This window comes from Hippopotamus amphibius, chromosome 9 (assembly GCF_030028045.1).
Source record: "Hippopotamus amphibius kiboko isolate mHipAmp2 chromosome 9, mHipAmp2.hap2, whole genome shotgun sequence".
NCBI classification, from domain to species: domain Eukaryota; kingdom Metazoa; phylum Chordata; class Mammalia; order Artiodactyla; family Hippopotamidae; genus Hippopotamus; species Hippopotamus amphibius.
Window position 1 is genome coordinate 121961321 of NC_080194.1, and position 20908 is coordinate 121982228.

At 47.4% G+C, this 20908-nt stretch overlaps 2 protein-coding genes and 1 non-coding gene across 17 annotated transcripts in view; 1 reads left to right on the forward strand and 2 right to left on the reverse strand.

Annotated features, from left to right (window-relative positions):
* Positions 1–2: 2 nt before the first annotated feature.
* Positions 3–19147, forward strand: GNPTG (N-acetylglucosamine-1-phosphate transferase subunit gamma). Of its 8 annotated transcripts, none has more exons than XM_057749041.1 (12): positions 3–101; positions 231–288; positions 376–443; positions 15468–15522; positions 15590–15673; positions 15752–15845; positions 15936–16050; positions 16138–16220; positions 16313–16444; positions 16521–16602; positions 16696–16761; positions 18968–19147. In XM_057749041.1, the coding sequence occupies exons 1-12, from the start codon at positions 50–52 to the stop codon at positions 18982–18984; spliced, it is 906 nt and encodes a 301-aa protein (XP_057605024.1). In that variant the 5' UTR covers positions 3–49; the 3' UTR covers positions 18985–19147. The 8 variants fall into 8 exon arrangements, with proteins under 8 accessions (XP_057605024.1, XP_057605026.1, XP_057605025.1 ...); XM_057749043.1 differs by having other exon boundaries at positions 18922–19064; XM_057749042.1 differs by lacking the exon at positions 18968–19147 and adding an exon at positions 18868–18916.
* On the reverse strand, positions 3502–3631 carry LOC130829573 (small nucleolar RNA SNORA17). The gene has a single exon (XR_009047597.1). It is a non-coding gene; the product is annotated as a small nucleolar RNA SNORA17 (small nucleolar RNA).
* The window catches only part of UNKL (unk like zinc finger), a 41289-nt gene continuing 37268 nt past the window's right edge, over positions 16888–20908 (reverse strand). For 5 of the 8 annotated variants that reach the window (XM_057749028.1, XM_057749027.1, XM_057749034.1 and 2 more), the window contains 2 exons: positions 20007–20560; positions 16888–19315 (listed from right to left, as the gene is read on the reverse strand). In XM_057749028.1, the coding sequence (XP_057605011.1) occupies positions 19160–19315; positions 20007–20560 (710 nt within the window). In that variant the 3' untranslated portion in view covers positions 16888–19159. The remainder of the gene's footprint in view (positions 19316–20006; positions 20561–20908) is intronic. The other 3 variants (XM_057749030.1, XM_057749029.1, XM_057749031.1) reach the window with 3 other exon arrangements.

The following is a 20908-nucleotide window of genomic DNA, read 5'->3' on the forward strand; positions in this document are numbered from 1 at the left end:
TGACCGGCGCGCTCACGTGATCACGCGCGGCGGCGGCGGCGGCGGCGGGATGGCGGCGAGGGTGGCCCGCTTTATGCTGCTCCTCGGGCTCGCAGCGCACGGTTAGTGTCCTGGCCGCCGGCGCCCGCGCCGACCCGCACATGCCTCTGCGTCTCGATGCCCCTCCCTCCCCGACCCCGCGCCTCCGCCCCGCTTAGCACGCCCACCTCCTCACTACCTGTTCTTCGTAGGGCCCGCGCCCGCAGGTGCCGCCAAGATGAAGGTGGTGGAGGAGCCCAACACGTTCGGGTGAGCGGCCTCGCGGGGAGCGGCGGGGTCGGAGGGGGGCCGCGGCGGCCAGGGCCCGGTTCCCCCTGACCCTGCAGTTTCTCGCAGGCTCAACAACCCATTCCTGCCCCAGACCAGTCGCCTCCAGCCCAAGAGGGATCCTTCACCCGTGTCTGGTGAGTGCAGGGCCGTGGCATTGACGTGCTGGGGGCCTGGGAGGGATCAGGGGGCTGGCCTGGCTTCCCGAGAGGGTGGGCCGCGTCAGCTCTTGGGAGCCTGCTGGAGGGGGGCCAGGGAGGGAGGGCAGCCTCGGATGAGAGGCCCTGAAGGTTAGGGCCTGGAGGCACATGCTGTCGTTTGTCAGTCTTCTAAAGTTATTTTTGAAGTTCTCAATTTTCTTCTCTAGAGGTGATTTCTGTAGCAGTTTGGTGTTTGTCTTTCCAAATGTATTTTTATGTTTTTACAAGTAAAAAATGTGTAGTTTTTCTTTGTGTAGGTTTTTTTGTGATTTTTGGCTTATTTTTTTGAGCGGTACTGCTACACAGGTTTGCTCAATTGTTGCTGTCGCTCACGTGTCTTCACGGTGGATGTGGGCCTTCACTCGTTTCACTTGGTGCTTAGCGTTCCATAAGATGGCTCCGCATTCTTGTGTTGTGTATGGTTTTTGGTCACTAGAAATACTGCTGTGGAGAACTTCCCTCCTAGGGACTGCCTCTTTCTACGCCTATGTAAGTGGTTTCCTGAGACAGGACCTCAGGACTGTAATTGCTGGGTTGTTAAATGAGTATTAAATATAACAAACAAAAATCCAAGATTTTTTAAAAGTGAATTTATTTTTATGTATTTAATTAATTAGCTGCGTTGGGTCTTCGTTGCTGCACGCGGGCTTTCTCTAGTTGCCGCGAGCGGGGCTACTCTTCACTGCCGTGTGCGGGCTTCTCAGTGCGGTGGCTTCTCTTGTTGTGGAGGTGCTTCAGTAGTTGTGGCACGCAGGCTCAATATTTGTGGCTCGTGGGCTCAAGAGTGTAGGCTCAGTAGTTGTGGCACACAGACTTAGTTGCTCCGCAGCATATGGGATCTTCCCGAACCAGGGCTCGAACCTGTGTCCCGTGCACTGGCAGGCGGATTCTTAACCACTGTGCCACCAGGGAATTCCTCCAAGATCTTTTTTTATTGAATACTACCCCGTGCTGGGGATGCAGAAATGAACAAAATATACAATGTTCTGGTGGAGTTGACAGTCTAATTGGGGATGAGGGGAGCAGGTAGGAAGTAAGCAAAAGAAGTAGGTAAAATACAGAATGCTTGATGGTGAAAAATACTCTGTAGGTATGGGAAGCACAGAAGAGTGAGTGTGTGGAGGGGGTTGTTTTGGGGGTTGCCATTTTAAATGCGCGGTTCTGGAAAAGACTGAAGTGAAATTTTGGTTAAAAGCTGAAGGGGAACGGGAGTGAGGGATGTGGCTATCTGGGGGAAGGGGGTCCAGCAAAAGAAGTGGCCAAATAAAGGCCTTGAGCAAGGATGGCAGGGCCAGAGGGACTGGCTGCAGGGGTGAGATAAGAGAGAGAGGGTACAGCTGTGAGCTTTCACTTTAAACAAAGCGATTCCAGCTTTTTACTGTGAAAATACTGTTGAAAAATGGAGGAATGGAACTGTGAAGAGCAGCCTACTCTTCACCTCAGTACAAGAGTTGACATTTTGCCACGTTTGCTTTATTTTCTTCTCGTTTTCACTTTGAAAAAAAGTGAACTTTCATTTTGCGGAACCATTTGAAGGTCAGTTACAGACATCATGACGCTTTAGTGCTAAGTAATTTCAGTATGGATCTCCCACTCCCCACATTAGCAGAAATTCTGTTGTCTCAGGAATGCCTTCTACAGCTGTCCCAGGACCCACCCCACTGGGGAATCAGTCAAGGGCCCTGTATGCATTTGGTTAATTATGTGCTGGGCGTGTTGTCTTACAGGATGTTTGACCTGATCTGTCTGGTTTGTGAGGCCATTAGCTTGATCTCCTTTCCCCAGTATATTCTGTAAATGGCCTGGAAGCTTCATTACAGTCCGGTTAAGCAGTTTGGGCCCGAATACTTCGTAGGTAAGCATTATGTCAGAGGCTGCATGGGTCTAGCGGTGGAGGCAGGTTTCCTCCTTCTGCCCTCAGTGTGCGGTCCGTGAGCACTCCTTTGGCGCTGAGTGGATGTGCTGCCCCCGGTGGCCTCCCTGTTCAGCCTGGTGGGGTAGAGGAGTGCAGAGTTCTGCTTCTCTCATCTCTTCTGCGTTTATTGTTCGCTGATGATCTTTGGTAAAAAAGTGTCCCCCTCCCCCCCCCCCCTTTTTTTTTTAAAGTCAAGACAGTTTATTCAAGACCCATTTGTTCTCCAGTTTAGCCAACGTGGAGATGCCCTCCTTGAAAAAAGCGTTAAATCCTTCCATTCGCTTTAACACCTTGTGCTGAAAACACGTGTTCCAAGGTTTCCACTGAGACCCCCGTTCTCGTGAGTGAGGGGGGATTATCCAAAGACAGCTCAGCCCCCACCCCCAACCCCCAGGCCAGAGTCAGGATGAAGGGTGCCTGCCGGGCTCTCGCCACCGCGGATGGGAAACCGCCGCCTTCGGGACGCCTTCCTGCCGCCACCACTGGCCCCCCCCAACTCCTGTCCTCTTCACTGCACTTTGTCACCTTTAGTTTCCCTGGAGTTTGGGATTCCCAGAGGCCTCTGTTCACACACTGAGTGGGAAAAGCACACAACTGCTTTTCAAGACCCACCAACGTTCACACAAAGTCGTTCTGTACGCCTGAAGACACGTTCCCATCAGAGGACATCCCAAGGCCGTGCCTCTCCCTGGCTCTCTGCTGCCCTTGCAAGCAGGCTGGACGCGCACGGCTGCTGTGCTGGGCGTTGAGCCCAGCCCCCTGGGTCCACCTGGTGTGCTCTCCTGGCCTGAAGGGACAAGAGCCACACTTGCAGGTCTATTCCACTGACCAGCCGCACAGGACCGAGCTGGGCCCACGGACCTGGGCCTGGACTGTGTTGGCTGGTCGTTCTCGCCTGTGCTCACAGGCTGGCAGCCACTGTCCTTCCTCTGCGCCTGCGGCCCGCTCCTCCCCTGCCTCCATCGCACAACGGCCGCCTCGTGTTCCAGGGCCAGCCAGGAGCTAGGAGAGAAGTAACGTGCTTTTACAACAGCCTTCTGGTGGCCGGTAACCACACACCCACAGTCTGGCACACCGTCCAGTGTCAGACTATCCACTATCCAGTCGCCCACGGGCCAGAGCACTGGGCGTGGACAAGCCTCTCTTCTCTCCGCCCCTAATGACACAAACGTGACACGGCAGCCACGTCTGCAACGCCTCTAAGGGGGGGCGTTCCCCTCCCTTTTTTGAATATCCTTATTGGCTCAGATTTAAACCCTTTTTTTATTGAGGTATAATTGACATGCTCAGCTTGATAAAGTTTGTAAATTGAGCACATGCATGTAATCACCACCCCCAAACAAGACTAAGGCTATTTCCACCACCCAGAAGATTCTACATGTCCCTATCTAAATCCCCCATCCTGTGACTTTTTGGTTTCTTTCACTCTAGAATAGTCTTACGTATGCTTGGACCTCAGCTGAATGAGTAGCATACACTCCCATGTCTGGCATCTTCCTCAGCACCATGTTTTTGGGATTCATCTGTGTTGTTGCGTGTATTACTAGTTTTTCTTATTGCTGAATACACACGAAAACTATGAAATCCAAGTATGGTTTGTAGTCTAGTTAACTGTATTGTGCCAACGTCTGTTTCCTAGGTTTGGTGATGTACTGCAGTTGTAAAAAGCATGCACACACACACACACACACACATTTGTGCTGGAAGAATAGATGAAACCTATATGATTTTGTTTCCAATTAAAATGTAATATTACAGGGGTTTTTTCCCCTTTATTTTCTACTCTTGTCTTTTCCTCAACACTAAAAAGCTGGGTTCTTTAGTCACATAAGTATATTTACTGGCTTTCTCCTATAATTCACATAAAATAGTTTCAAATTTATGATAGCAGTATTGCTGCTAACCATGAAGTGAGTGAGTGAGGTTTGAGACTCTTTTGCAGTTTATTTTGGAGTGTATCCAACCGAAGGTGGACAGCAGGGCACTGTGGTCCACCCTTCACCAGGTCATTGTTTTCTCTGTCATCAGTGTGACTTGCAGTTGGATTCATGTGTTTCTGCTTGTGCTCAGTTTTAGTGCTTGCCATACGTTTTTACTTTTGTTTTTTCTTAACTTAAAAAAAATAGTGTGTTATAGACAATTTCAGCCACATGCAGAAGTAGAGAAAGGGTCTGTGAGGCGCCAGGCACCCTCACCGAGCCCCAGCCCTCACCCTGCTTTCTCTCTGCCACCCAGATTAGTTTTTGAAACAGATTTCTCACAACTTATTTTATTTGTAAATATTTTAATATGTATCCCTTCAAGAGCATAGCCACAGTATCAGTCAACAAAAATCCCCTCCCTGGTTCTGTATGTATCGCTAATACTGTCTCACAGTTTTAATAGGTGGTTGGTTTGTCTGAGTCAGTGTGGAAGGTCCGTGTGTTGTGTGTGTTTGACATGCACCCATGTGTGCTTCCGTTTCCTTGAATCTATAGATCCCCTCTGTTTTCCTGCAGTTTATTTATTGAGGAAACGGAGTCACTTCTTTCCCCCATTCTGGATTTTGTTCATTGCCTTCCCGTGGTGGTGAACATTTCTGCATCTGTTAGCTGGAGAACAGCTGTGTGCCTTCGCACTGGCCGTGCCTCCAGTCTGGGGGAGAGCAGTGGGGAGAGGCCTCCCCACCCCCGCCTGGCCTTGGTCCCCCGCCTCAGTTCAGGGTCTGTAGAGGGACGTTTGTAGCCCTTTCTCAGGTAGAGGACTTTCCCTGCTGTTCCTGGTTGCTGAGTTTTTACCGTGAATGGGTGTTGGGTTTTGTCAAAAGCGTTTTCTAAACCTATTGAGATGATCGTGGGTTTTCTCTTTTAGGCTCTTTATATAGTGAGTAGCATTGGTTTTTGAATGTTGAGCCAACATTGTGTTCTTGGGATAAGCTCCAGTTGGGCACAATGAAAACATATGTTTTTCATATTGCTGGATTTAAATTGCTAATTATTTCTGGTTTATTTTTTTCATTTCTAGAGTTTCAATTCTTTTTCTAATTTCTGTTCATCTGCTGAGAATCCCTGTCTGTTTATTCACAGTGTTTTACTTTACACCCTGGAACATAGTTGCAATAGCCACTTTAAAATCCTCTTCTAGGACACTTCCAGTATCTGTGTGTATTGGGGTCAGTCTCCCGTGATTGTGGGTTGCATTTGCCTGCTTTGTCATATGTCTGTTACTTTTGGATACGCCCTTGGCCTAGCTCTCCTCTTGGGAGAGTGCTGTGTGCAGAGGCAGTTGGCTGGGTGGAGCTCACCTAGGACCTAGCTCCGTGCTCGTGCTGGGTGGTGCAGGGCTTAGCCAGAGAGCCAGGCAGACACCCCCCTCCCCGCCGCCTCAGGCCTTCAGACGTTCTCTGCAGTGGGACCTGAAGGAGACTTGGTCCCTTGTCAGTGGCTGTGGCTTCTGATACCTGCTTCATTCACATGGTTATTTGTTCTGTTCTACAGCACACATATGATGGTTTCAAAACTAACATGGCATTACTGCTATTAACTCATTAACCGTTTGTGTTCTTAAGTCACTGAGAGTGATTCTTCGAGGTGACGTTACTAAGTGACATTACTAATTGTGCGTAGTTCAGTTCGTTTGCTTTCATTTCAGCTGTAGGGGCTTTAGTGTTATCCTTTTATTTTAGCTTTGAGCACATCAGCACCACATGGCTCAGGTGTAAACCTTAGGATAGACACGTCCCGAGCTCTCCTTCCTGCCTCATGCTCCCTGCCCAGGGCGATGTGCTGTTTTGTTTTTTTGTTTTGTTTTTGTTTTAAGGTATAATTGACATGTTGGTTTCAGGTATGTGACATAATGATTCACTGTTTGTATATTTTGCAAAATGATCAGAATAAGTCTAGTTATTATCTGACACCAGACAGTTACCAAAACCTTTTTTCTTCTTGTGAGGAGAATGTTTGAGATTTACTTTAAGATGTGGTACATATATACAATGGAATACTACTCAACCATAAAAAAGAATGAAATAATGCCATTTGCAGCAACATGGATGCAATTAGAGGTTATCATACTAAGTAAGTCAGAAAGAGAAAGATACTATATGATGTCACATATGTGGAATCTAAAATGTGACACGAATGTCAGACTTGTGGTTTCCAAGGGGGAGGGGGTTGGGAGAAGGATGGAGTGGGAGTTTGAGGTTAGCAGATGCAAACTATTACATTTGGAATGGATAAACAAGGTTCTACTGTATAGCACAGAGAACTATATTCAATATCCTATGATAGGGACTTCCTGGTGGCGCAGTGGTTAAGAATCTGCCTGCGAATGCAGAGCACATGGGTTCAAGCCCCAGGTTGGGAAGATCCCACATGCTGTGGAGCAACTAAGCCCATGCGCCACAAGTATTGAGCCTGCGCTCTAGAGGCCGTGTGCCACAACTGTTGAGCCCATGTACCGCAACTACTGAAGCCCACGTGCCTAGAGCCTGTGCTCCACAACAAGAGAAGCCACCGCAATGAGGAGTAGCCCCCACTCGCCGCTAGTAGAGAAAGCCTGTGTGCAGCAACGAAGATCCAGTGAAGCCAATAAATAAATAAGTCTATAAAAAAAAATCCTATGATAAACCATAATGGAAAAGAATATGAAAAAAAGAGTGTATATAGATGCATAACTGAATCACTTTGCTGTACAGCAGAAATTTAGCACAACATTGTACATCAACTAAACTTCAATTTAGAAAGATTACTTTCTTAGCAACTTTCACATGTGCAGTTCAGTATTAACTGTAGTCATTGTGCTGTACATTATATCCTCAGGACTTATTTATTACTGGAAGTTTATATCTGTTGACCATCTTTGCTCATTTTGTGTCCCCCCCCCTCCCCAACCTCCTCCTCTGGCAAACACTGATCTGTTCTCTGTGTCTGTAAGCTTGGCCTTTTGTGCTTCAGATTCCACATAAGTGAGATCATAATGTACTTGTGTTTTTATGACATATTTCACTTAGGATAATGCCCTCAAAGTCCATCCGTGTTTAAGATGGCAATTTCTTGTTTTATGGCTGAATAATACTCTGTTGTATATATGTACCCCACCTTCTTTATCCATCATTGGATGGATATCCATCACTCAGGTGGCTATTGTAAATAACGCTGCAGTGGACATGAAAGTGCAGATATCTTTTCAAGGCAGTGTTTTTGTTTTCAGATAAATACCCAGAATTGGAATTGTTAGATCATATGGTAGTTCTATTTTTAATTTTATGAGGAACCTCCATACTGCTTTCCATAGTGGCTGTGCCAGTTTACATTCCTACCAGCAGTGCACAAGTTTCCTTTTCCTCCACATCCTCGCCAACACTTGTTATTTGTCTCTTTTATAGTAGCTTTTCCGACAGGTGTGGGGTGATATCTTTTTGTGGTTTTATTGCATTTCCCTGATGATTAATGATGTTAAACATCTTTTCATGTGTCTGTTGGCCATCTGTATGTCTTCTTTGGGAAAATGTCTATTCAGATCCTCTGCCTGGTTTTTAATTGAATTGTTTGGTTTTTTACTATTGAATTGTGTGAGTTCTTTATATATTTTGGATATTAGTCCCTTATCAGATGTATATGAGTTGCTAGATGTTTTATCCCATTCAGTAGGTTACCTTTCATTTTGTTGATGGTTTTCTTGGCTGTGCAGACCTTTTTAGTTTGATGTCGTCCCACTTGTTTATTTTTGCTTTTGTTTTTTTGGAGTCAGACTTTTAAAATCATCACTGAGACCAGTGTCAAAAAGCTTACCACCTATGTTTTCTTCTAGGAGTTTCATAGTTTCTGGTCTTATATTCAAGTCTTTATTTTTTATTTTTATTTATTTTTTTAAATTATTTTTTATTGGCTGTGTTGGGTCTTCGTTGCTGCACATGGGCTTTCTCTAGTTGCAGAGAGAGGGGGCTACTCTTTGTTGTGGTGCATAGGCTTCTCATTTCTGTGGCTTCTCTTGGTGCAGAGCACGGGCTCTAGACGCGTGGGCTTCAGTAGTTGTGGCTCACGGGCCCTAAAGCGCAGGCTCAGTAGTTGTGGCACACGGGCTTAGTTGCTCCGTGGCATGTGGGATCTTCCTGGAGCAGGGATCGAACCCGTGTTCCCTGCATTGGCAGTCAGATTCTTTACCACTGTGCCACCAGGGAAGTCCCCAAGTCTTTAAGTTAATTTTTGTGTATGATGTAAGATAGCAGTCCAGTTTAACCAGCACCTTTTACTGAAGAGACTGTCTTTTTCCCATTGTATATTCTTTGCTCCTTTGTCGTAAATTAATTGACTATATATGCGTGGGTTTATTTCTGGTCTCTCTAGTCTTGTTATCTGTATGTCTTTTTTTATGCCAATGCCATACTGTCTTGATTCTGTTATTTTATTGTTTAGTCTTCTGGTGTTTCTTTTTGCTAGTATAAGAAAATACGAATTCCCCCCTTTTTATTGTGGTAGAATATACATAAAATTTACCATTTTAACTATTATTAGATGTTCAGTTAAGAGGCATTAAGCACATCCATATTGTTGGGCAAACATCACCTGTCATCCCCAGAACTTGCTCATCCTCCCAAACTGAATCTCTGTTTCCGTTAAACCATTTCCCACCCCTCCCCGAGCCTCTGGCATCCAACATTCTACTTTCTGTCTCAATGAATTTAATGACTCTAGATCCCTGCTGTGGTCACTGTGTGTCCCCCAGAAATTCACAGGTTGAAATCCTAACTGAAAAAAATGATGGTATTAGGTGAGGTCTTTGGAAAGTGCTTAAGTCATGAGGGTGGAGCCCTCAAGAATGGGATTGGTGCTCTTATAATATAAAGAGGCTCCAGAGAGCTTCTTAGCCCCTTCTTCCATGTGAAGACGCAGTGAGAAGGCACCCACTATGAACTAGAACTCAGCTGTGCTGGTGCCCTGATCTTGGCCTTCAAACCCCCCAGAACTGTGAAAAATAAATTTCTGTAGTTTTAAAATTACCCAGGGGTTTTTTGTTATAGCAGCTCGAGTGAACTAACTACCTTGTATAAGTGGAATCATATAATACTTGTCCGTTTGTGATTGGCCTGTTTCACTTAGCACAATATTTTAAAGGTTCACTTTTGTGGCATGAGCCAGGATTTCCTTCCTTTTTAAGACTGAATAATATTCCATTGCACATATACACTACATTCTGTTTATTCGTCTGTCAGTTTACACTTGGGTTGTTTTTACTTTTTGGTTATTGTGAATAATGTGGCTGTGAACATGGGTGTACAGCATCTATTTGAGTCCCTGCTTTCAATTCACATACACAGCAGTTAATTTGCTGTATCATGTAACTCTAGGTTTAAGCTTTATGAGGAACCACCAAACTGTATCAGCAGCAGCTGCGCCATTTTCCATTCCCACTAGCAGTGCACAAAGGTTCCGGTTTCTCAACATCTTCACCAATATTTGTTCTTTTCAGTGGTGGTGGTGGTGGTGTTTTTTGATAATAGTCATCCTAATGGATGTGAAGTGATGTCTCTTTGTGGATTTCATTTGTTATTATTTTCCACTTACTCAGAAGAATGTCTAGTAATTCTTGGTCCATTTTTCACTTGGGTTGTTTGGGGCTTTGTTGCTGTTATAGGAGTTCTTTATATTTTTGGATATTACCCTTGTTAGAAATGTGATTTGCAAATATTTTGTCACTTTCTGTAAGTTGTCTTTCAACACTTTCTTGTGACGTTTTTAATTTGGAAGTCCCATGTATCTAGTTTTCCTTTTGGTGCCTTTGCCTTTGGTGTCATATCCAAGAAATCATTGCCGAAGCCCAAAGATTTCCCCTGTGCTTTGTAGTTTCAGCCTCTGATCCATTTTAAGTTAATTCTGTACATGGTGTGAGGTGTAAGGATCCACTTTCATTCCTGTGCATGTGAACATCCAGCTTCCTGACTCCATTTGTTGAAAATTCTGTCCTTTCCCCCACTGAATGGTCTTGGCACCCCGGCAGATCATTTGAGCATATATTCAAGGCTTTATTTCTGGGTTTTCTGTTCTGTTTCGTTGGTCTACATGTCTGTCTTTATACCAGTACTGCACTGGTTTAATTACTGTAGCTTTCAAGCAAAGGTGATTTTTTTTTTTGGTCTTGTTTTGTTTTTTCTTTTTTTTTTGGCCATTCCGTGTGGCTTGTCAGATCTTAGTTCCTCAACCAGGGATCGAACCTGGGCCCATGGCAGTGGGAGGGCCAAGTCCTAACCACTGGACTGCCAGGGTATTCCCCTTGAAGTAAGCTTTGAAATCAGGAATTGTGAGTCCTTCAACTTTGTTGTATTTCAAGATAGTTTTGACTATTTGGGGTCCTTTGGGAATCCATTTTAATTGCAGAATGGATTCTTCTGTTTCTGCCAAAAAAGTGTCATTGGGTCAGATGGAAATTAAATTTTTGGTAGTGAGCACATTTTGGTGGTAATGTGTACAGAAATAGAAGTATAAAATTTTTTTCCTCTGGATTGCACTGGATCAGGAGGTCACTTTGGAGTACTGACATCTTAATATTGTCTTCCTGTCCCTGAACACAAGATCTCTTTCTGCTTATTTATCTTTAATTTCTTTCAGCAGTATCTTATAGGTTTCAGTGTACAAGTGTTTTGCCTCTTCGGTTAAATATGTTACTAAAAAATTTATTTTTTCTTTTTGATGCTGTTGTAAGTGGAATTTTCTTTTTCTTTCTCTTTCTCTCTTTCTCTCTCTCTTTCTCTCCTTCCTTCCTTCCTTCCTTCCTTCCTTCCTTCCTTCCTTTCTTTCTTTCTTTCTTTCTTTCTTTCTTTCTTTCTTTCTTTCTTTCTTTCTTTCTTTCTTTCTTTCTTTCTTTCTTTCTTTTTCTTTCTTCTTTTTATTGGAATATAATTGCTTTACACTCTTGTACCAGCTTTTAAGGTACACCAAAGTGAATCAGCTGTATTTATGCATATATCCCCATATCCCCTCCCTCGCGCTCTCCCTGTCCTGGCCCTCTAAGGCATCACCCATCATCGAGTTGATCTCCCTTTGTTATACAGCAACTTCCCCCTAGCTATCTATTTTTCTTTCTTTTTAAAATATTTATTTATTCGGCTGCGCTGGGTGTTAGTTGTGGCACGCGGAATCTTTGTTGTGGCATGGGATCAAACATTGGGAGCGCCGAGTGTTAACCACTGGATCAGCAGGGAAGTCCCTGGGATTGTTTTCTTGAATTTCCTTTTTGGGTTGTTGTATAGAAACACAACTGGTTTTTAGTATCACTTTTGTATCCTACAACTTTGTTGAATTTATTAGCTCTTAACAGATTTTTGTGGACTCTTTAGGGTTTTCTACGTATATGATCATGTCATCTGCAAACACAGCATTTTAATTCACTTATTCCTTTCTAGTTTGGATGCCTTTTCTTTTGTTTCCTAATTGCTCTGGCTAGAACCTCCAGTACAGTGTCCAATAGTGAATAGCAGTACTGAAAGCGTCTAACAATTTAGATGTTCATTTCCCCCCCTTTATTCTGTTAATGGGGTGTGTTACATTAAAATTTTTTTTAACTATCCTTATATTCCAGGAACAAACCCCACTTTGTCGGGTGTGGAATCCTTTTAATGTGCTGCTGACTTCAGTTGGCCAGTATTTTGTTGAGGGTTTTTGCACTGATGCTCACAGGGGGTGTTGGTCTGTAGTTTTCCTTCTTCGTCAGGTATCTTTTGGCTTTGGTATCATAGAACTGAGTCAGGAAGTGTTCCCCCTTCTTCAGCTTTCATAGTATTTTCTTGTAATTCTTTTTATTTCTGTAAAATTGGTAGCAATGTCCCTCCTTTTATGATTCTAGTAATTTGAATCTTTCTTCTTTTTTGTTATAATAAATCTAGCTTAAGGGTTTGTTGATTTTGTTGATCTTTTCAAAGAACCAGCTTTGGTTTTACTGGGTTTTCTGTTTTATCTCTGCTCTAATCTTTATTTTCTTCTTTCTGCTTGCTAGCTTTTTTTTGGGTGGGTGGGGGTGTGTGTGCTGTGCTGCATGGCATGTGGGATCTTAGGTCCCCAACCAGGGATTGAGCCCACACCCCTTGCATTGGAAGTGCAGGGTCTTAACCACGGGACCACCAGGAAAGTCCAGCTTACTAGCTTTCTTTCTCTAGTTTCTTAAAGTGTGAAAGTTAGGTTATTGATTTGAGATCTTGTTTTGGAATATATTTACAGCAATTATTTTCCCTCTAAGCATTGCTCTCACTGTATCTGATAATTTTTGGTACCTTGTGTTTAAAAAATATTTTGAGACAAAAACAGGTTTCCCATGTGAATTCTTTGACCCATTGGTTCTTTAAGATTGTGTTAATATCCATATGTTTGTAGGTTTTCCACATTTGCTTTTGCTATTGATTTCTGGTTTCCATTGTGATCAGAAAATATGATTTCAGTCTTTTTAAATTTATTAAGTGGCCTAACATATGGTGTGTCCTGGAGAGTGTTCCATGTACACTCTGCTGTTGTTGGTGGGACATTCTGTATACATTTATCAGGGCTGGTGTTCTAGTGTTGTTCAGGTCCTCTGGGTCCTTAGAAGTGGGGTGTTAAAATGTCCAAGGACTGTAGAACTGTTTGTTTCTCCCTTCAGTTCTGTCAACGCTTGCTTCATTTTCGAGCTCTGGTGTTTGGTGCCCATATGTGTGTAATTGTTATAATCTTGGTGAATGGACCCTTTTATCAATGAATAATGTCTTTATCTCTTTTAACAGTGTTCTGATATTAGTGTGGCCATCCCTGCTCTCATTACTTGTATATCTTTTTCCATCCTTTCACTTTCAGCCTGCTTGTGTCTTTGATCTTGAGTGTGTCTCTTACAAACACTATATATAGTTGGATCACTTTTTTTTTTTTACCCGTTTGGCCAATCTTTGCCTTTTGAATTGGAGAGTTTAAAGTAATCATTGATAAGGAAGGATTTAGAGGAAACAAAACAGCAAAATTGGGACTTCCTAGGTGGCACAGTGGATAAGAATCCACCTGCCAATGCAGGGGACGTGGGTTTGATCCCTGCTCCAAGAAGATCCCACATGACACGGAGCAGCTAAGCCTGTGTGCCACAACTATTGAGCCTGTGTGGTGCAACTACTGAAGCCCATGTGCCTAGAGCCCATGCTCTGCAACAAGAGAAGCCACGGCAATGAGGAGCCCCAGCTGACCGCAACTAGACAAAGCCCATGTGCAGCAACAAAGACCCAAAACAGCCAATAAATATTTATTTTTAAAAAACAGCAAAATTTGTCTTAGTTTTTTTGTCACTCATTCCATTCCTTTTGTTGACTTATTTCTAAGCAACATATTTTGACGTCCTTCTTACTTCCTTTTGTGTATATTCTACGTAGCTCTTTTCTCTCTGGTTGCCAGGTTACATATGATCATAAAGCTGTTAAAGTCTAATTTGTATGTGATTGAAGTTGGTATAAATTCAAAGACTTCTCCTGTACAGCTGTCCCTACCCCAACTTTGTTATTGATTTCAGAAACTGCCTCTTTAAATGTTGGTTTGTAATTGTTTTTATACATCTGTCTTTTAAACCCTGTAGATTTGCAGGTTAGAATCATAGCACTGCTTTGGGTTTGCCCCTGTGTTTGCCTTTACTGGGAGTAACTGGAAGGACTCCCTCCAGGGTAATAATATCCCTCAGCTTTTATCTGGGAGTGTCTTGATTTTGCCCTCATTTTTGGAGAATAGTTTCCTGGATGTAGACTCCTCGGTGGACAGTTTTTTCTTCCATCCCACTGCTTTCTGACCTCCGAAGTGTAGCAGAGAGATGGGTGGATAATCTCATTAAGGACCCCTTGATGTAATGAGTCACCTTTTGCAGTTTTCTTCTGTGTCATGGTGTGGGTCTGAGTTTACTGTACTTGGAGCTCAGTAAGCTGCTTGGGTTTGTAAACTCCTGTTTTGTTTTTTTTTTTTTAATTCATTTATTTTTATTAAGGCATAGTTGATTTACAATATTGTATGTTTCAGGTGTATAATACAGTGACTTACAGTGTTTAAAGGTTATACTCCATTTGTAGTTATTATAAAGTATTAGCTGTATTCCACATGTTGTACCACATGTCCCTGTAATTCCTGTGTTTTGTTAAGTTGGGAGAGTTATTTCCTCGGGTACTCTCTGCCTCCTCCTTCTTCAGGGACTCCCACTGTGTGTCCCATGGTCTCTTCATGAGTTCTTTTCTCTGCTCAAATCTGTTAATGCCTTTTGTGGATTTATTCCAGTTGCATCTTTTAGCTCCAGATTTTTTTGATTCCTTTTGATAACTGTTCATCTCTCTGCCTACATGTCATTTTCCTGATACACTTCAGTTCTTTGTGTTTCCCTCTAGCTCCTTAAGCATATTTCAGACATTTGTTTAACTGAAGTCTTCAGTCAGTCCAGTGTCTAGGCTTCTCCCAGGTGGTTCTGTTGGGTTTTCCTTTAAAGAGGCTGCAGTTCCTTTGCCGTCTGGCCCCGTGCTGGGGTGGCCTTCGCCACCAGGCTGGGTGTGCTCAGAACCTGGGGGTGGCCGTGTGCAGGCTGCTCCTGGATGTCTTTGGTTCCCCAAGAGTCTCACCTCAGCTCCTCCTCAGGTCCTGGATGGCCTGTTGTGTGTGTCCAGCCATAACCCCTTGCCCCTGCAGCCTCATGAGTGGCCCCCTTTCCTGCCTGGGACCTGACTGAGTTGGACAAAACAGAGACCAGTCCTCCTGGCAGCCCCCCTAGGCTGGGATGTTGCAGATGAGGTCGGCCTGCTCCTCATGACCATGCTGGGCCGTGGCTTTGCTGTGGCGCTCACTTGGTTGCTGTAGACCTGTTTTCCAGAACAACTGGGAGGTTAGCTCAGCTGGTTTCTAGTGGTTCTTTTGATGTTTTCACAGGGATATGAGCTTGGAGTTTCCTAGTCTGGTACTTTGCTGATGTTGCTCAAGCTCTTTTGCTCCAGCTTTAGTTTAAACCATTGGATCCTTTCCTGAACAGCCTTGGTTCTGTGGGTTTCTGTGCACCTGCTCTATGCACCACTTAGCGGGCCGTGCTCTCCCTTCCAGGGCCTGCGCATCTCTCCAGACTCTCTGGCAAGTGCTTCAGCCTGGTGGAGTCCACGTGAGTGAGGGCAGGGGCAGGCGTGGCTGGAGGCTGGGACCCCCCCCTGACAGTGCTGTGCCCCCAGGTACAAGTATGAGCTCTGCCCGTTCCACAATGTGACACAGCACGAGCAGACCTTCCGCTGGAACGCCTACAGCGGGATCCTCGGGTGAGCAGGGGCGGGCAGCCACAGCCCCACCTGTGCACCGTGTCCCCCCTCCCCCTCACCCAGTCTGCCCCTCCCCAGCATCTGGCACGAGTGGGAAATCGCTAACAACACCTTCAGGGGCATGTGGATGAGGGACGGCGACTCCTGCCACTCCCGGAGCCGCCAGAGCAAGGTCGGCTAGGTGGGAGGGTCGGCTGGGCGGGAGGGTGGGGTTGGCGGTGGGGTCCGCTACCCCCACCCGCTCACCGAGGTCCCCCCCCAGGTGGAGCTCACCTGTGGCAAAACCAACCGGTTGGCCCACGTGTCTGAGCCAAGCACTTGTGTCTATGCACTGACGTTCGAGACGCCTCTCGTCTGCCACCCCCATTCCTTGTTAGGTGGGCACCGGGGCCGGTGGGGGGGCACATGGTGGGGTATGGGGGGCAGAGGGGCTTGGTGCAGTCTGGTTTCTGTTGGATTCTCAGTGTACCCAGCTCTGCCCTCGGCCCTGCAACAGAGGTGGGACTCGGTGGAGCAGGACCTAGCAGATGAGCTGATCACGTCCCAGGTGAGCAGGCAGGTGAGCCGTGGGGCGGGCACCCTCTGGGCCAGGAGCAGTGCAGCCGCAGCGGGTGCTCCCTCCCCGTCCTCCACATGCAGGGCTATGAGAAGTTGCTCAGGGCGATTTTTGAGGATGCTGGTTATTTAAAGACCCCAGAACAAAGCAAATCAGTGCAGCAGGAAGGAGGCGCCCAGAGCCTGGTGTTTGAGACGCTGGAGAGCTGTCATGAGGTACAGACAGGGGCGCCCAGGCTGGGATGATCTTCCTCCAAGGGCCTGACTGCTCCCTCTCAACTCCCTGTTCTAGGCACATAAAGCCCTGTCAAAGGAGATGAAAAGACTTAAAAGCATACTGACCCAGCACAGCATCCCCTCCGTGAAGCCTGCAGGTCAGTTGTGCCTAGGGCTTGGGGCAGAGCCCACCTTGGGACCTGCCGCCTGCGGGTCGGGTCCTGATCTCCTGCTGCCTGGTGTTTTGGCAGAAACTTCTAGCTTGGAGCACTTGGGCCCCCAGGCGCCCACGGCCAGGACAGCAGAGCCACTACGAGGTGACCCCGCACTGCATGGGAATACCCTGTGAGCTGGGCAGGGCAACAGGTCTCAGCCAGGGGACTGTCCTCTGCTCCTTCCACGCCAGCAGGCTCTCGGGGTTGTGCGCAAAGATGCAGACAGAATAAAGAGTCAAAGTTTTAATTTCCATACTGATAAAAATAATTCCATGAATTCTGTAAACCATTGCATAAATGCTATAGTGTAAAAAAATTTAAACAAGTGTTAACTTTAAACAATTCACTACAAGTAAATGATTATGCATTATAAATACTACCTTCTGGGTTAAGAAAATTCCATTCCAATAACATTCTCCTCTAAATACTTAAAACAGACGTACAGATTGGGGCTTCCATAAATTAATCCACATGAAGCATCCACACTGAGTCACGGTCTTCTGCTGACCACAGTTACACAAATGGTGTGACGATGTAACATCACCGCTAATACTGAACACTCGGGAGCTGACAGATTTGGCAGCAAGAACGGCCTCACTGAGCATCACGCAGCTTCAGCTGCTACACCCAGCGCCCCGCTTTATCACCCGAGTGTGGGGCGGTGACACCCTGAGACACCGAGCCTGGCGCAGCCCAGCCTGGGAGGCCTGCGCAGGGTGGCTCCCTCAGAGGACCAGGGCCACTGCAGCCAGGCAGCAGGGGCAGGAGGGCCCGGAGGCTCCACTCTGGGTGGTTCTTTGGTCTTCCCACTGCACACCTGTCCTCAGAGCCAGTGAGTGCCTGTGGGGGGTGTGCCTTCAGGGCCCCCCCCCCCCCGAACCCCACAGAAAGAACTAACCGGAATAGCTTATAAATACACCTAAAGCTTAACAGTTCTTGTTTATAATTTGAAAATGTCTAGGCTAGATGTCAATAACAAACATTGTCCTGTTTTCCCCCAGAAGACCAAAGGCCTGAAATGGGAAACAAGTGCATAAATATTAATAAAAATAAAGAATTTCAAACAGTGATAACAGTAGCACAAAATATACGTAATTTCTAAGAGCTAATAAATCATCACTATAATTAGAAACAAAGTAGAATCACTACAACCAAGTTGTGTAGTTACCTTTAGCAGCGGGCGAGCTGCACGGTGCCATGGACCCACCTTAAAATGACAGCTTTCCTATCAGTTTGTCTTATGTTTAAGAAAAGGTTTTAAACCTCTCACTGTAGTAAATACATTCTAATTTGGTCACTGATAAAAGATTTTTTACCTAGTCACCTTGCACTTAAAAAAATGCTATATAAAGTCTTTGGCACAGCCCCGGGCAGGCAGGCAGGAGGCATCCTGTCCCTTCCGGGCCAGCGCCCAGCCCCCCTTCCGTGCCTGGCAGCAGACTCCAGGAAGATTCTCGTGCCAATCTAGATCTGCCTTGGCGCGAGCAAAGTCTGGGTCAACTACAGATTCCTAGGGAAAGTGACCCAATACAGACAGAAAAGACTGAAGCCGGCACTAAAATCCGACCTGTTCCCAGCAGCCTTTCTGCTGCCCTGCCCCCGCCTGGCGGCCAGGTCCTCCCCAACCAGGTGGTCACTTGAACGTAACACCTGGACAGACAGATCTGGCGCAGTGTCGCACTGGAGGCTGGCGAGCGTCTCTCACGCCGGTGGGGTGACCCTGGGTGAGGCTCCGGCCGGGACACCAGCCAGCGAGCTCTGGGAAGGGGGAGCACCGCACGGCTCTGCGTGTGACACCCTCCCTGTGGGGCCCCCGCTGCCCTGCTCACTGTCACTGCGCTCACCGAGTGGGGGGGGAGCGGGGAAGGACAGCCGCGTGCTGGCTCCTCGGCTCTCCCAGGCGCAGGCACTTGAGCGGGAGGCGGCGGCGCAGGGCGCTGTCACGGACGCTCCAGTTAATGTGCACGTGCTCAGGAAATGAGTTCCCTTCATAAAATTAAAAACATCTACATGTATATGTCTCTCTCAATAATCACTCTGCTATAAATACTATTAGTTCGCACTTAATTTGAAAACTGTAAAAATCCTAGGCATTTCTCACTACTAGATAAATGCTCACTTCATAAGTACTAACTTCAGATATGAAACCTAATGTGTTTACCCTACTGTGGATTAACAACAGATCGATAGGAAATACTCTGTTCACAGTACACGTATAAAGCTTCATATTATCGCATATTAAAAACATGAACCTCAAAGCAGCTTAGAGCAACTTGGAACGTCTGCCTAAACTCTTCCGTCTACAAAGTGCTTCTCGGGACCTGAACTGCCAGGATCCGGTCACAGTGGCGTCAGGACCACAAACTCCGCGGAGTCACCCTGCCCACCAAGCCCTGCGGGGCCAGCAGGGTCTGCGAGGAGGGTACGAGGCTGTGGGTGGGCTGCTTGGGGCTGGGGTCCCGACGTCGGTGGCACCAGGAAGCAGACGACGAGGCGGCCGTCACCAGGGCAGGGGCTGGCCCGAGCAGTAGGGGCACTCGGGTGCGCCGGCTGCGCACGGCTCGCAGAGCACGCGGTGCTGGCAAGGCCGCAGAACGGCGCCACGGGCCCGCTCCCCGCACACCCCGCACTGCTTCGCTCGCAGTTGGAAGATCACCTGCGGGGGAGATGCGGTCAGGGGGCACCCTGCCCCCACCCAGGCCAGGCCCAGGATCAGGGTGGGGTGGATTCCCCTCCTGGGGGCCACCCAGGAACAAAAAGATGGGATGGGAGAGGCTTCACCACCAGACCCTTGGGTGGGGACAGGCTCCCGGGGTCAGCGCCACCACGTGGCATGGGAAGGGTAGCCAGGCAGGCAGCCATGCGGAGGGCCTGGGCCAGGGTGGACCCCGACTTGGGGCCCAGCCTGTGGCTGAGAGCAGCCTAAGCCTGGGTGACAGTGCCTCAGAGACTGATGACAGGTGTGCATCCCAGTGGCCTGCGCTCTGGACCAGGGAGGGGACGGTGTGTGAGGCGGGGCCATGGTGCCTTCCTGACACCCTGGATTCTAACAAAATGCCTGGGTGAGGAAGGATTTTCCTGCTGAGCTGAGGGCAGGAGGTTTCATACTGCACCAGACAAGGGGTGACCAGGGACCCTGGAGGGTGACCAGGGACCCTGGAGGGCAACCTGGGGAAGTGCCCCAGACGACACCAGGGTTCTAGCCACATGGGGTGGCGTGGCCCCCATCCACAAAGGCACGGCCACCAAGAGGAAGTGAGGTGGGAGCAGAAGGAAGCTGCGCTGGGCCGGGTCCCCCCTCTCCATGCACAGACTTATGGTGCCTCAAAAATGAGACCCAAACTCACCCCATCCACTGCTTCTAAATCCAGGCGCAGCTGACTCTGCAGTGAATGCAGCTTCGGCAGGGGGATGGCGCCGATGTCGCCACAGCCACGCAGCCCAGGGAGCGTGGAGGCCAATCCCCGGCCCTCCAGCTCCTCCTGCAGCCGTCGAAACTGGGCCTCCACTTCCTCTTTCTTCTGCAGCGCCAGCTGTCGGGCGCTGTCGGCTGCGAGCGCCCGCTCCTTGGCCTCCTTGGCCTCCCGCTGCCACGCATCACAGGCCTGAAACCCAGGGGCTGCTGTGACTGAGGTGGGGACCGGCAGCCCCACACGTGCCCCCATCTCACCTGCTCGGCAGCCCCTCCCTGGGCTCACCTGCTTCACCTGTTGCCAGGACTCCTCCCACTGCCGGATCTTCCTCTTGGCCTCGTCCAGCTGCCGCCTGACCCGGGCCAGCTCGGCGCTGTTTGGACTCGCACCTGAAGAGCCCGTGGGGCCGGCGTTCAGGATGGGGGACGGGCTGGGAGAGAAGCTGCCAGAGACAAAGTCCCAGATGCTGCCGGGGACACCGTTCAAGCCTGAGTGTGGAGGAGCCGGATGTCAGCCTGCTTGTGCTGGGCCCTCACAGGCATCTCCCTGGCAAGCTCGGGGGAACCCGGACTCCCCTGACAAGGAGGCCTACCGCGATCTCTCCACCAGAAAAGGAAACAAACCCATTTCTGCGGCTGCATCAGATTCTGGTCCCAGAACCCTTTACACACTTATAATCTGGAGGACCCCAAAACGTTTCTGTTTACGTGCGTGATATCCACTGATATATATTAGAAATTAAAACAGGTATTTTAAAATATCAATTCTTCTAAAACAAAACAGATCATATAACATAAACTACGTTTTTCAATAAAAGAAATTTAAATCAAGCTTTT

What these genes read in the sequence shown, in the direction of transcription:
- GNPTG (XM_057749040.1), top strand. Translation starts at nt 50, where the DNA reads ATGGCGGCGAGGGTGGCCCGCTTTATGCTGCTCCTCGGGCTCGCAGCG. An exon ending in CCACCCCCATTCCTTGTTAG is followed by an intron (nt 16,051 to 16,137) that starts GTGGGCACCGGG and finishes TTGGATTCTCAG; the next exon opens with TGTACCCAGCTCTGCCCTCG. An exon ending in CGCTGGAGAGCTGTCATGAG is followed by an intron (nt 16,445 to 16,520) that starts GTACAGACAGGG and finishes TCCCTGTTCTAG; the next exon opens with GCACATAAAGCCCTGTCAAA.